General features: G+C 38.7%; 1 protein-coding gene across 2 annotated transcripts in view; it reads right to left on the bottom strand.

Moving 5' to 3' along the window:
• The window catches only part of NCAM2 (neural cell adhesion molecule 2), a 345284-nt gene that overhangs the window by 116575 nt on the left and 213935 nt on the right, over positions 1–14774 (bottom strand). For both annotated transcript variants that reach the window (XM_016197622.2, XM_016197624.2), the window contains exon 5: positions 8572–8709. In XM_016197622.2, coding sequence (XP_016053108.2) covers positions 8572–8709 — 138 coding nt within the window. The remainder of the gene's footprint in view (positions 1–8571; positions 8710–14774) is intronic.

Here is a 14774-nt window from a genome sequence, read left to right as displayed (position 1 = left end):
AATTTAGGGAAAAAGGCTGAGCAGCGAGCACCAGGCGGCTGTCCCCCTCCCAGGCAGTGACTGTCCTGGTAGAATCTGCCTCATGCACCTATCCTGGAGCCCTGGGGCCTCTCGAAGGCCTGCAGCTTCGGGGGGAAGGGGTGAATGGTGAATTGCAAGCAAGGTCTCCAAGAGATATATTTGTGCCTCCAAGCTCCTAGCAGCATCACTCACAACATTTAAACAGTGGGGGCAGCTCAAATATCCATCAATGATAAGCAAATAGATGAACCCTGTGGACACTATGATAAAGAAAATAAACCCGTCACAGAAAGACAAAGACTCTCGGCCTCCACTTATTATTACCTAGGGCATTCAAAATTATAGACAGAACGTGAAATGGTGTCTGCTAGCAACTGGTGGTGTGTGTTGGGCATGGGGGGGAGATAGGGAGTTACTGTGAAATGAGTATAAAGTTTCAGTCTTGCAAGAAGAAAGGAGTTATCAAGACTGAATGTTGCACAATGTTATCGATACATTTCGTACCACCTAATGTACAGTCAGGGCTGGTTAAGCCCTGGCCCATGTGGCTCCGCTGGTTGGAGTGTCCCACACACTAAAAGGCTGTGGGTTTGATTCCCAGTCAGGACACACGCCTGGCATCAATCTCCGTCTCTCCCTCTCTCTCTTGTCTCCCCCCTCCCTTCCCCTCTCTCTAACATGAATAAGCATGCCCTCTAGTGAGGATTCAAAAAACGGTTAAGATGATAAATTTTATGTTGTGTATTTTACTACAAAAAAAAAAAAAAAATCACATAAACAATCTCAACCCCTGGCCAAGAGACTAGATGGACCAGGTTAACACTAAAGTAACTTTATTTTTTACATTCTATATTGTTATTCACAGTGTATTTAAAAAGCAATTTATTTCCTTTACTCAGATCTTTCCTTTCATTCTGATCATTTGATTGTTACTTTGCCAAGGTCATTTCAGACGCCAGGGATGTCACATGTGCACTGCATTTTCCTTCTTTTATTGGTCTCGCTGTCTGTTTTGCCCTTCACTGCTGCCTCATGGGCAATAATATCACCGACTACCTCTTGATTTTCATTAATATTGATTCTGGTTACCTCCAGTAGTCCTTCATTTCACATTTATGAGGGTGGCCAATTTAATATGTTATTTAATAGGAATAAGTTACTTTTTGAAACTCAAAACACATACAAAATTTAACAAATACAAGCCCTGTCCGGGCAGCTGAGTTGGGTGGAGCAGAGTCCTGATATAACAAGGTTGCAGGTTCGATCTCCAGTCAAGGCACATACAAGAAGCGACCAAGGAATGCATAAATAAGCGGAACAACAAATAAATGTTTCTATCCCTCCCTCTCCCCGGCTTCCACTCTCTCTCTCTAAAATTCAATAAATAAATTTTTTAAAAATTAAGAAATACTCATGGGCCTGGGCAACAGTGTGGTGACTGTGTCCCGGGGCGGGGAGGGGAGGTGGAAGAAGACATAGATGGGATAAATGGTGATATATTATTAAATCATTATTAAATCCTTAAAATAATGTTTATAATTTTGTTCACTCTACTGAAATATATATGCAAGAAGGTCAGCTTCCAACCAAGATGTAGAAACAGATAACCACCTGAAACAACTAAAAATGTTTACACCCTGTATAGTAATAGTCTTCAAGGTATTGTCAATCAGTCAACGAAATGATCCTGCAGTGATCTCTGCAATATCAGAGGACTTGAGGTGAGTGCTCTTACTGCCCCAGCCTGTCTGCAGTTTCTGGAAGCCTGAGGGGTAGGGCAGGCGCTACGGGGCGGTAAGGGGCCTGGCTGCGTTTCACAGGACAGTGCCAGGCAAGGGGGTGCACAGGGAAGGCGTCCTTGGGTCTGCAGTGAGTGCCCGGGAGCTTTCCAGGCGAGTACGGATGCGTGCACCCGTGAGAGGAAGCGTCTGAGGCCGGGGACAAAACTGCCCCCGTGAGAAGGAATCCTTTCCAAAGCTCAAGGACAGTGAAGAACAGTTTCTATTCCCACAGCCAGAATAATAATTTTAAACTACCTCAGAATGTATGTCAAATAGAGTATTCAGAAAGATTGTACCTCAGAAGCGGGGCAACATAAGCTCTGGACTATTCTTCCACCTACCAAAGCTTAGAGGAATAAACCGAAAGGCTTAAACTGTTTCCAAGTGATTTATCTGCATTCCTGGACAATGAGCTAAAATATTTAAAGGAAAACAAAACTATTCAGCACATCATTCCCTCCGTGTCTTCTTCCACCTCCCCCCACTGCCCCCCACATCCTCCCAAGGCCCCCCACGCCCCCGGAACACAGTCACCTCACGGTTGCCCAGACCCATGAGTATCTGTTAATTTTGTTAACAAATCCGTACATCTGGCATCCAAATAAAAAGTATTAAATATGCAAAGAAGCAAAAAATATGCCCACACATGTCAGATGGTACCTTGACGGTACCTTTACTTCACTGACTGATCCTATGAAATGAAAAAAACAAAAATATTATTGAGGTATCTTGCAGCCCTCTAGAGACTGCTTGAGTTTTTACTGCCGTTGTTACAAATGACAGAATTCGGTTTTGCGCAGATCAACCAAATGTTAGAGGAATGAAAACGCAGAGACCAGTGTCTCTACATGACCAGCGGGACTCGGCCAGCCAGGGGCAGGGGGGCTCTGAGGGATCTGGTTCGGACCATGGGGGTTCTGCCTTCTCTCCGATCAGGGCCAAGGGAGCGGGTTGTGAAGGAGGCACATGCCTCTCCAGAGCCTGTCCAACAGGACATCATGCCGCTCTGAGGGTACTCAGGAGGTGCCAGGCGAAGGAGAAATGCAGACTGAAGGGAAGGCAAGGCACTACATTAACTTCTCACACCAAGCATTTATCTTGAGGAGAAAGGCAAGAAAGATGTGCCCAGATCTTTGCAGGCAATCCATCTATCCAATTTTTGAATATCTGAAAATTTCTCAATTGTTGATTGGATAGGAGTTAAGGAGAAATTATATTTTATTCCTCTGTAGTCCCAGACTGCTAACTCTGAAATTTAATGGGATCAGTAGGAAGAAAACACTTAATAAAATTTAAAAATAATCTCTTTTTTGAAAAATGGTTATTTATTGACCACTTCGTTAAAATGCATGCTGCACATTATTGTTATAAATTACAAATTCCCTCATAATTTGCAGTCACTCAACTGACTTAAAATAATCCCTTTCCATGGTTGTCAATTATATCATTGATATACAGGAGGCTAGTTCACTTTATGTGTGTACATAGACTTTACATTACTTAACACTGCATGCAATCTGAATTCCGACTTTACATTTTTTATAAAAACAAAATTATTTTTCCTAGTTTCCTTCACTATAAGAAATGGCTGGAAACAGGCAGGAATACAAAATCGCTGTCTCAGTGTCACTGCAGTAACAAAGGGCACTGTACAATCAGGTACCTATTTGCACAAATATCTCTGGTTATTGTCATCACTGTTGATTTTGATGTTCAAAGGAAGATTAGCAACACAATTGCTTTAAAATTATACGCCTAGGTGTTTTCACCCACTCTCAACCGCTGCTGCCTCCATTATCCCAATTTTGAATTGGCAGTGAGCAGATCATTATTCACACATTTACAAAAGATTCAGAAAATAATGAACCATTATACCTTAAAAACATATTTTATAAAAATAATTCTATTGGTTATATTTCAAATTTAAAAGTTACTTCCAGGTCTTTCATTGATATGAACAGTTTCTGAACAGCTTTGGAGAGTATTTTATTTAACTAAAGGCTAGGAACCTTTAGGGATGGGCCATAGGAAAAAGCAAGGTAAATGCGCTGATCTTCTTTTAGAGACTGTGCCCATGATTTGTGTACAAGTGTGTGTGTGTGTGTGTGTGTGTGTAATATAATGATCTAGTAAAAATGTCCTGGAATTTATAGAAAAGATGGCTGGCCAGTTCAGCAAATATATAATAATGCTAAAATAAGTTCCAAGAATAAAATGCAGCCACTGAGAGGTTAATGAAATAAAAAGAAAGTTTTAGACATCTTGGAAGGCATACACTAAAATCGAAAAAAGGAGCATGTATAAACATATAAAAAAGTGGGAAAATATTTGAGAACTCTTAAGAGTACATCAATATTTGCTAGACGAGGGAAGCCAGTTGATTAGAAATACAAAATTCACGAGGCAAGGTTTCTCTCAAATTATCAACCAGATGTACCTGTACATTTATCCAAAACCTCACCTATTTTTGATTCATTTCCTCCATCCTCAGCATATATGAGGAGATTACATATATATATATCCTCATGTTCAAGATAAATCTTCCTTACAAGTCCTAAACCCTGAGCACTTCCTCTAGTGTTAAATTCAGCTCTGTAATGTTCCCCACTTAATAGTTTATTCCAACCAGCTGAGCCAATAGGTGTGGTACCTTCACGACTTGCATTCCCCAAGGCATTTCCATGTACATTTATTCCTCAAGCCATTACGTCTGAATTTTACCCAGGCAACCATAATGACACTGTTCATCCTCATGTCTCTTGTAACCTCATCACTGCCCCATTCAGCAGGTGTGTTTTGGTTCGCACCTTAAGGGTCACTTCTGATGGCACTCATGGCCCTGGGAGCCTAGGAGCCACACGACAGGTCTCCCAGTTACCCTTGACTGCTCTCGCCTCCAATTACCCTTGACTGTTCTTGCCTCCGGACACACAGGCGCCACAGGCTTTGCTCCAGGCAGTCTGACCACAGCGTAGCTCTTCCTTTCCTTATCTGCTGGCGCAGGCCTCCGTCTTCTCTACTTGAGCTCACTCATCCCTGCTCCACCCTCCTCAAGCCCTTGCCCTCTAGCTCCCTGCTCTTCAATACCCATTCATCTCTGTCTCCTGGAAGAAAGTCCATGTTCCTCCAGGACCTGGCCCTGCCTGCTTTCCAGCTGTGTCTCCACCAAATTTCTAAGCCAACTCACTATCCACAGGCACTGAGAGATATAATAAAGTCATAGAGGGTATTTAAAAGACAACATCATTTAGTATTGTTGGTACTTCAGAAGAACCTTCCAAGGATAACTTGCAACTAATCGCTGAAACAAATGGAGTAACACTGGAAGAAAGAAAATGTGAGGGAAAACTTTGCAAGGAGCAAATAATGGAAGAAAGAGCACAGCTTCTTCCAGAGCCTGGATCTGGCAAGGAGGCAGTAAAGCTGAAGAAACAGTGACCTGGAGCAGTTGGTCGGGACTTCAGTACACTTGAGAAAGAAGGGGGGGACCAGAAAGGCCCACGGGTAATCCAAATCACATAGGGGAAAAACCAGTTGCAAGTCTAGTCACTCAATTTTTTACTGTTTTATTTTTTAATTATTATTTCTAATTAAATGTATTGGGTTGACATTGGTTAATACAGTAATGTAGGTTTCAGTGTACAAGTCTATGATACATCCGCCTATTGCATTATGTGTCCACCACCCAAAGTTGAATCTTCTGTTACAAAATGAGGGCTCAGTGATATCAGCAACTATTATTAGTTAAACAGGCAATATATGTACTCTCTAAACCTAAATAAAACTTTGTTTTCAATTATAACAATTATGTCCAATTAGATCCATCATGAAATCCATCATACTGTTGTTGATATTGTGAATCCTGAGAAAATTTTCCCCTTTGAACATGTAATATAAAATAATATTGTCCCATTTTTAGCCAAAAAAAAAAAAAAAAAAATCCAAGTAAGTAAGAGAGAGGGCTTGCAAGGCAAGTTGAGAATGAGTCAAACTGTGTAATGAGAAAAACAAGATAATATGGATAAAGATACTGCTTTTGTAATAGCACTACTTTGCAGCCTAAACCTTTTCATCGAAACATCTTCAAGAGGTTTTATAAGAGAGAAATAATACAGAGATCCTATTAAAGAGAGCTCAGGATTTAAAAGGAGCCAGTTAGCAGGATGAGAGTCAATAAAACTGGAGCAGAATAATTTTCTGCTGAAGTAAAGGCAGTGTGCGAGGGAAAGCACAGATGTGTGGGGACATCAGTCGATGCAGTCCCTTGGCAGGGTCTGACTGCTTCATCCCGAAGGGAAATAAATCGATGGTTGATTTTGTTAACACTGTTATTTTGAAGAAAAGAGGTTCCGAGCATTCTAAGGCACGAGAGCTTGTGATTACAAAGGAAAAATGTGACTAATTAGAACTGGAGATAAAGCAACATTCAAGCAAAGGGGGTCAGATGAGGTTCTCTAGTTGATTCTGTTAGAGGAAAGTGGGACGCTCAAGGAGGGGGTTTTGCTTTGGGGAGGGCCGGGGTGTGGGAGACAGAAAGGACATAACCTGCGTGTTTGATCTGAGTGACTCTAAAGGACACAGTCAGTGTCTATCTCCTGTGAACCCTGAAATAATAAAAATAAACCTATTGAACTAAATAACTCCAGTTTGAATGGAGACCATGAAAGGCTTGACGGTTCGAAATTTGTTCACTGAATGCGCTCACACCTGACTAACCCTTCCTTCAAAATAAATGTAATTGTTAATACACAGACACCGGTAACCTAGTATGGAAACAGATTAGAACATGTTATAAATGTATTAGGCTGGAAATTATAATAGCAAAATGGATATGTGTTTAACATGCTATGTCTGCCAAATGGTATTGCCTTCTTAATATCAGACTCACGTTAATGTTTTAGTGTAAAAAAGATGTTCATCATTTTATATTTACATACATGTATAACATTAATGATGAATATTTATGTACCTTAAACTTAGTACTTTTTAAAGAATTTTACATATATTAACAAATAGTATAATTGCCACTTTTATAAGAGAATATTAAGCATTAATATTTAAAGCTTTGCCCATAACAAAATACACTTTTACGTGCCACCTTAAATTCTTCTGAAAACAAAGCACAGTAGACAATAATTAATAATTAACCACAATAACTAAGGCAATAATAAACAAAAACTAGATACTGTAAGTTAGCTGTGTTTATTATAAATAACAAAAAAAGAGAGATTAGAGAAACTTACAGATATAGATACAGAGACACAACTCCATATTTAAACCCATCCTTCACGCACTGAAGTCTTCCTGTTATATTGAAGGTCAAAACCATTACAGGCTCTGGTACTCTTAATAAACAGAGTCTTGCCAGACGGCACACCTAAAAACGGCCCTAGAAGCTAGATGTCTTCTGAAGGCCTGGCCCTTTGCTTCCCCACATGAGCATGTGCAGTTTCTACCAGCGGCCTAGATGCTATATCCAGTACTACATGGACTACCCCATTATAGTATTCACAAATCCCCTTCAATTAGAGAGAAGGGGAAATAAAATAGCAGATATTTAATATCTTCTTTCTCTTTAAAAGGACAGACCAGGTAACTCTTTTAGATCTGTAGGATATTCCCAGTGTTCTCAGGCTCTTCAAGAAACTGGAGAGATCACTCGTGGGGGAAGAGGGAGAGATATGGAAGGAGACACATTTATTTTCAGTCTCTCCCTAACCCACAGGAGTAGCTAACTCATGTTTTGTCTATTCTAAAAAGAACAAATTATATTATGCTGATAGAATCCTGTGATTACAGTTATTGCTGACTTGGTATTTTAAAACAGAAGGAAAACATAGAAGTGCATTTTTGTAGTGTTACTACTACGATTGCCATGTGGCCGAAGCATAGATTGCTTGTGGCTCAACGGTCAGGGAGAAGAGACTGGACCTTAAAAATCTTCCTATGCCAAGAAAAGTGGTTTTGATTTTGTCTTGAAGATAACAGGAAACACTGAAAATTTTAAGAGTTGAAAGGTGTGATGGAGAAGAACTTGGAATTGTGAGACTGAGAGCAGAGACGAAGATTTGTATTAATTCAAAGGAAAAGATAAACCAATTGGAAACAATGCCTGCTATGGAAGGCAGGACAGAGTCAAGAGTATATATGAGATGTGAAAGAAATACAACGGCCATGTCTTGATAAGAGATTAGATTACCAAAATGGAGACAAGTAGATAACATTAATACATATACTGGTCTCAGAGAATGCCACATTAACGCAGGCAAGGAATATAATAGGAGAAACCAATTTCGGATGAAGGGGATGCCATCATGCTGCTAGAAACTTAGATTTTAATGTCCATTAATACTCTGAAGGATAACCTTGTAGATTCACTTATTAAATTTGAGAAAACCTGCAAATACTGTCAAATAGATTAGTTTAAGCAGCAGCAGCAAGTATTTCACATAATATCAAAGTAAAATAAATAATAATACTTTAGGATGATTCATTTGGAATTCTTTCAACAACTCCAAAGTCAGCAAAGCAACCATTCCCTCAGAGACCCTTTGAGAAAGGGGTGATGATGTTAGATAAGGCATGGATCCTGCCCTTGAGGCTATAATACAATGTACCAGATGCTATCACAGAGGCAGGGAGATTTCCTCCAGGCACAAAAGAAGTTTTTTTAGAGAGTTCTTGAGTGCTGAGTTTACACGGCAGCCTTTTTAATAAACATATTGCTCAAATGAAGCCATAAAATATGTACAATTTATTCTCGGCTTACCATTAACAATGACGATGATATCACGAAAGTCAATTTCGCCCCTGGCCTCCACTCTTCCTTCACATCTGTATATTCCTTCATCACTTTTATTGATGTTGAGAATCTGCAGATTATTGTTGGCTAACATAGCAAACCGATCTGGAAAGGGAGCAAAGGGGAGGAAATTATTTCAGTAATTGAAGGCAGAGTCCAGTGTGCTCCAAATTGCTAAGAGTTAAAAAATATGGCACTTGTCTGACACTATCGAACATTTCATCAACAAACAAATTCGAATTTGAAAGTAAAATGTAATTTTGTGACTACAATTTTTCCACTCCACACTGCCTTGTTACACCTTTTCTCTAAAACACATTCAAGATTTTATTTCCACATAAAATGGTTAGGCTCTTATTTTCCCCTTGGTACTTTGAATGCAGAAATGATACACAAAAGAACAATGCAGGGAGATTAGATATTGCAAACATGAAAACGTTTTGACTGCAAATACTGTATGTAGCAACTTGGGTATGGAAAATGGTTAGAAAATTGATTGAAAATCCTTCCTCACACAATAATTAAAGGAATAATTTTGCATACCCTGAGGAGGCAGCTAAATGACATAAATGATATTCAAGTCACATAGAGGACATGTAAAATGGTTGTATCTCAAATTTACTTGAAGGAATTTTTTTTTTCTAAATGCAAGATAATTCATTTCAGGAATGACTAGATTAGACTTCATTAATATCATTTCAAGGTTCCATTATATGTGTATGTGTGTGCACATGCATTCATATAAGAATGAGCTGTTATAGAGCCTGGGTTACTGATTGCTTAAAATAATCTGGCTCTCCTAAGCGGCATCTCAGCCTGACAGTATTTTCCATAATATCTGGCTTCAGTTTTTAACCATCACAATTCTGTTGCAGTGTTATCAATCTAGTTTTATTTTGAAACATGTAAAGGCAATAACCTAAATTTCATTAGTTAATGCATCCACAGATACCATCAGCATCACCCATTTGCTGGTACTATGTTTGAGATACCTCGGTGCATCAGAGAGATACGTCCCAACATCATGGGGCCTTTCGGTAAAGTAGAAATGCTATTATTTTAAGGTACTCACCTATGGGATATTTCCTATTATAGTGTTAAAAATTACTTTTTTGGACTTGTTCCAATGGTGACCGCTTTCCCCTACCTGATGGCTTGATAAAGAAATTGGGGCAAACATGGAAGCCACATGAGAAAAGGGTCGAGTGTCCCTCAGCCCTGGGTTGCTGAATGGCAGCATTGCTGAAGGTACCCTGCTGCAGCTTGGACTTTGCATGAGTGAGCAATCAACAACTACAGTATCAGGCACGTTAGGATTCCGTTCAGATTTGGGGTTCATTTGCCACGGCAGATCCTTAGTGCAAGGGGAGAAGTTTGGGATAGAATTACAAATAGGGCAGTGATCAGACTATAGAAGGTCACTGAAACAGGCAATCAAGAGATAATTATAATAGAAAATGGAAAAGTGTAGATTCAGAGGCTCCCTCAGAGAAAAAAAAGAATATTGACTATAAAGCTACAGACACAAGATTTTTAGGCCAGGAGGTTTAAAGTTAACCGTAATGTTTATTTCTTCTTTAGGTTGACCCTAAGAAGAGAGAAAAAAGGGTTTATGCGGATGCTTTCCCTGTTGAATTTTCTCCCCAAAAGAAACACTGGAGAGAAAGAAAGGAAGTCTGAAAGAAATTTTAAAGTATAACTCACAGTAAGTCCTGGAGTAACTCAGAACTCCTAATAATTAGTAATGTTTCAAAGTCAGTGAAAAGATCCTTGATTCCTACATGTGGCTGGATATTAGAATGAGAGGCAATTATAAGTAAAAAAGTGCAAATTTAGAGAGAGATGCACTAATCATAGCTAGATCGTTGTATATTTTGTATTCTCACTTATTAAAATATGCACTGTCCTTTAAGTATAAGATTCTTTAATTATTACAGTTTATTTAATTAGGAAAAATAGTGCCTGGCCGGGCATGGCTCAGTGGTTGAGCGTCTACCTAGGATCCAGGAGATCGGGGTTCGATTCCTGGTCAGGGCACATGCCCGGGTTGCGGGCTCCATCCCCAGGCGAGGGCGTGCAGGAGGCAGCCGACCAATGACTCTCATCACTGATGTTTCTCTCTCTCTCTCCCTCTCCTTTCCTCTCTCTGAAATCAGTAAAGATATTTTTTTTTTAAAAAAAGAAAAACAGTAAGGGGAAGCATTATTTTAATGAGAAAAGCAATGCTTGATATAAATGGAGAACGGAAAAAGAATTAGAATCTACTATAATACATATTTTGATGGAAATAAATCATTGTTTCTTCCAACTGCAAAATTTTGTTTTAAATGGCCTTTAAAACGTCATTTATATTGTCTGAGACAAAACTTAGAACATTAGGAAACTAGTAATTACCTTCTAAACCTGAATAAATACCATCATATATTTGATCACATACAATTTTTCCATACAGAAAACAAACATGAACATTGGATATCAAATTGTAACTATGTGTGCAAAGTCCATGCAGTGATGTTACCACACTGTCAAACCAAAGTAGAATATTAGTATGGGTTTGGAAAAACATTTGAAGAAAGCATTGTTTCAATTAATCACACATTATCTATGGAGAGTAGAGGCATTTAACTGTTAGAAATTGCCTGTTTTTCTCAATTATACAGAAACCCAAATTTCCATTATTGCTGTAAGAAAAATAAATGAAATAACGCCCAATACGGTGTCTGCTTTACGCTTCCTTAAGCAGACCCTTTACCAAATCCTCTTGTCTTTTCAGTCCACAGCCACTGAGGACTTGTCTCATCTACTCATATGACCTCAAGCACCATCTATATTTTGAGACTCAATTTTTCTTCAGACCAGACATTATGTGAATTTCAGAGCTGTTTAACATTCTATCAGATGTACCTGCTGCGGAGGGTTGTAAGTACTTCAAGCTCACCATTTTTTAAAATTTAACTTTACCGCCACCTGAAATTGCTCACATGGTACTCCCCAGTTCTGTCTTCAAATGTCCTTACAGTGAACTAACTGCCCCAGGAAAATATTACAAGCCATGGAACTATCTGCCCAAGTGAAATTCCTAAGTCCACCTTGACTTTTCCAGCTGCCTCAGTCTGCGTATCAATCGATCCCATGTCCTACCAATCGATCCCATGGTCTCCCTTTATCATTACTTAGTCGAAATCTCCTCTCCCTCACCAGTTATTTCAGTTAGGGCTGGAATTGTTCTCAGCACCTGTAGTTTTTCCTTGACTCCCATCCAATTCATTTTCCTCACGGAGGCACTAATAATCTTCTCAAATATATGTGAGGCCATGTCACTGCCTTGATTAAAATACTTCAGTGATATCCCCTTGGATAAATTCCAAATTTCTTTGCTGATATGCCAAGCCTGTGCTAACCTGGCACAACCTTTCTGCCCCACTTCCTTTCTTATCAGTCCTTCATTAACAAATAGCACCTTAGCTTTATTAGTACAGGCATTCCAGTTGTACTTATTCATAAATTCTAGCTATAATGAACTCACCTGGTTTCTGAAAGTGCCATTCATGCTGTCTTTCCCCTCTGGACCGCCGTGTAAGGCGTTCTCTCCACCACTCTTTACCCGGCTACCTCCCTGACATGCTCGCATGTCACCTCTCCCTTCATCAGGCATCTTGGGCACCTTTCTCTGCTTTAACTGGGTTAGGTGTTTTTTTCTTTATTATCCTCTATCACTGTGTTTTCCTACCAGAGACATCGGCATGCCTTGTTTTCATGGATTTATCTGTTTATTTTTTCCCACCAATTATTAGTATTTTGCAGGCAGTGAACTGGTTTCCCTTGCTAACCATCAATAACCACCACCTAGCGTACTTGATAGCACACACTAGGTCTTCAGTAGCTGTTTAACGAGTCTTACACTGGAAGTAGACGGCATAAACGCTTTATTGAACATGATTTTATCCACAGTTTATGATGCAGAAAGGGTTCTATGTTAGGCAGTAATCAAATCACTTAGGAAGGTTCAGAGATAACTTTCAAACTAGCTGAGGTTGAATGGGCACCTGCAATAGCCCAGTTTTTCTGTATCCAGAAAGTAAAACAAAGCATAAAAGTATGATTGCTTATCTCCCTCGGTAACATACCGCAGAATCCGTGTTGGCTGATGCTCTAATAAACTAATTAGTTAAATCTAGATCCTTGAAAACTTTACACCGGGGAATCTAGTTCCTCTACCCTATCAGGGTGAAAATGAATGTCAGGATATTAAACTTTTATAACAAAATGTCACCTTTGCTCCCTAGATGCTTGGATTCTTTAGCATATGAATCTCCTTTCAACAAATAACATGGAAAAACTCCACTTTAAATACTCTGCTGGGATTTTTACTCTGAGTATCTGCCACGCACACACTACCAGTAGCACAGCTAACAAGATGGACATTTCCAAGTCCATCTTCATTGCTCATCCGGAGCCTCTAACCTTGACTCCCACTCCACACTGAGGCTTCAGAAAGTTGCCTGGGCACAGTATTTATTCTAAACCCCATCCATGCCCCTTTAATATTGATGAGCCTAATTTTACTGCCACAGCTTTAATAAAGAGACTTTGTGAGGTATAATCAGATGGACAGTATTACTTCTGGAAAATCCATTATGAACAGACAAATTGTTGCCTAACCAACTTTGTGGCAAGTTCCTCGATATTAAAAGGCTAGAAAAGTATGTCCTTCCTCACAATTCACCTACATCCTTTATCACCTAGAGCAAAAGAAAATGTCCTTTGTAAGTTTTAAAATTGTTGCCTACCATGCAACTCAGAGTTATAGTTCATATTTAAATCTAGCTTAATCTTTTCTCCCACATTGGAATTTCTAGTTCTTGATAAGATCTGAATGTATGTAATTTTGATAAAAATGATTCCCAAGATTTAAAACCTCAATGAGAAGGGATGAGAAAAATGTCATTTATTGAGAAACTGATAGACTGACAAATATTTTATTCATTCATTTAACAGATATTTAGTATATGCCTAATGTCTTCTTAAAATGGATATAATAACCCGTGGTTTACAGATGAAAAATCTGAATTAGGTATAGAGCAGTTAGAAAAGTTGTCCTAAGCTTTAGGGCCCCCCCCCAAAAAAAAAGAGTATAGCCATAATGGAATTCCAGCTTCACATCTTTCCATCCTAAGATACTGGGGGAAATGCAGAAGCTGTAGCCTAGAGGAATCACTCCTTCACCACTGCACTTGACCATCAATCACTGATTGAGGCTTTTGTTCTATGCCTCTTTTAAAAACTATTTTATTTCAAATCCTTTTTATAATTAAGGTTTACAATAAAAGAGATATGCACTTGAAGCCCAAAATTAGGCAATCGGAAAATATTTAGACATTGTCAGTTAGGACTGCCTTTTCTTTGTTACTGAGAGGCAAAAAGCTGGAAATAGACTGCATAATTTATTCCTGCAGTTTGTTAATAAAACCAAAAGCAGTTATCCTAAAATAAGAGGAAACAAAGTATCGTTTTTCACTAACTTATTATAATAGAAGAGTTTTAGTCAGCTTTTTGAAAATATCGAGTCCAAAAAAGTTCTCAAAATTAAAAAAAAAATTGATTAAATATAATGATACATGCTCTGTTTATATTCAAAAATAGATACTCTGATTTCTCTCCTTTATTCTGTAAAAGTTTCATCTCTTAGAAACAAAATGAAATCATCCAAGAGGGAAAGTATTTTAAGAGATTCTATTATTTTGTACTTCTCTGAAGTGCAGGTGCATTGAAAAATAGCCTAAATTGAAAATGCTCCCAATGCACAATGGTAAAGGCTCATAATGTAAGCAAATTATGCTTTCAGTATCAGATGTCATATTATTCTAGATTTTTAGCGCAGTCTGAATCAAAATCTTAAAGACAATTTAAATGCATCAACTTTTCTTCCTTCTATGCATATGCATTTCACCATAATATTTAGAGCATGTAGGGGTCCTTGAGAGAACAGTACCAGCATAATGAACAGGGTCGATACAGAGATCACCTTACATTTACATATAGTGAGCCCAGGGAATCATGTCTGAACGATAATATGTGGAATTTGGATGCATCAGGATTAATTCCTTCATTTACTTAGCATCCTTGTACTGTTGGCATGTAATTTTTTTCCTGAATAGAGCAGGGGCCAG

The sequence above is a fragment of the Miniopterus natalensis genome, chromosome 6 (genome assembly GCF_054644295.1).
Source record: "Miniopterus natalensis isolate mMinNat1 chromosome 6, mMinNat1.hap1, whole genome shotgun sequence".
Taxonomy (NCBI): domain Eukaryota; kingdom Metazoa; phylum Chordata; class Mammalia; order Chiroptera; family Miniopteridae; genus Miniopterus; species Miniopterus natalensis.
This window is presented reverse-complemented; position numbering and strand designations above follow the sequence as displayed.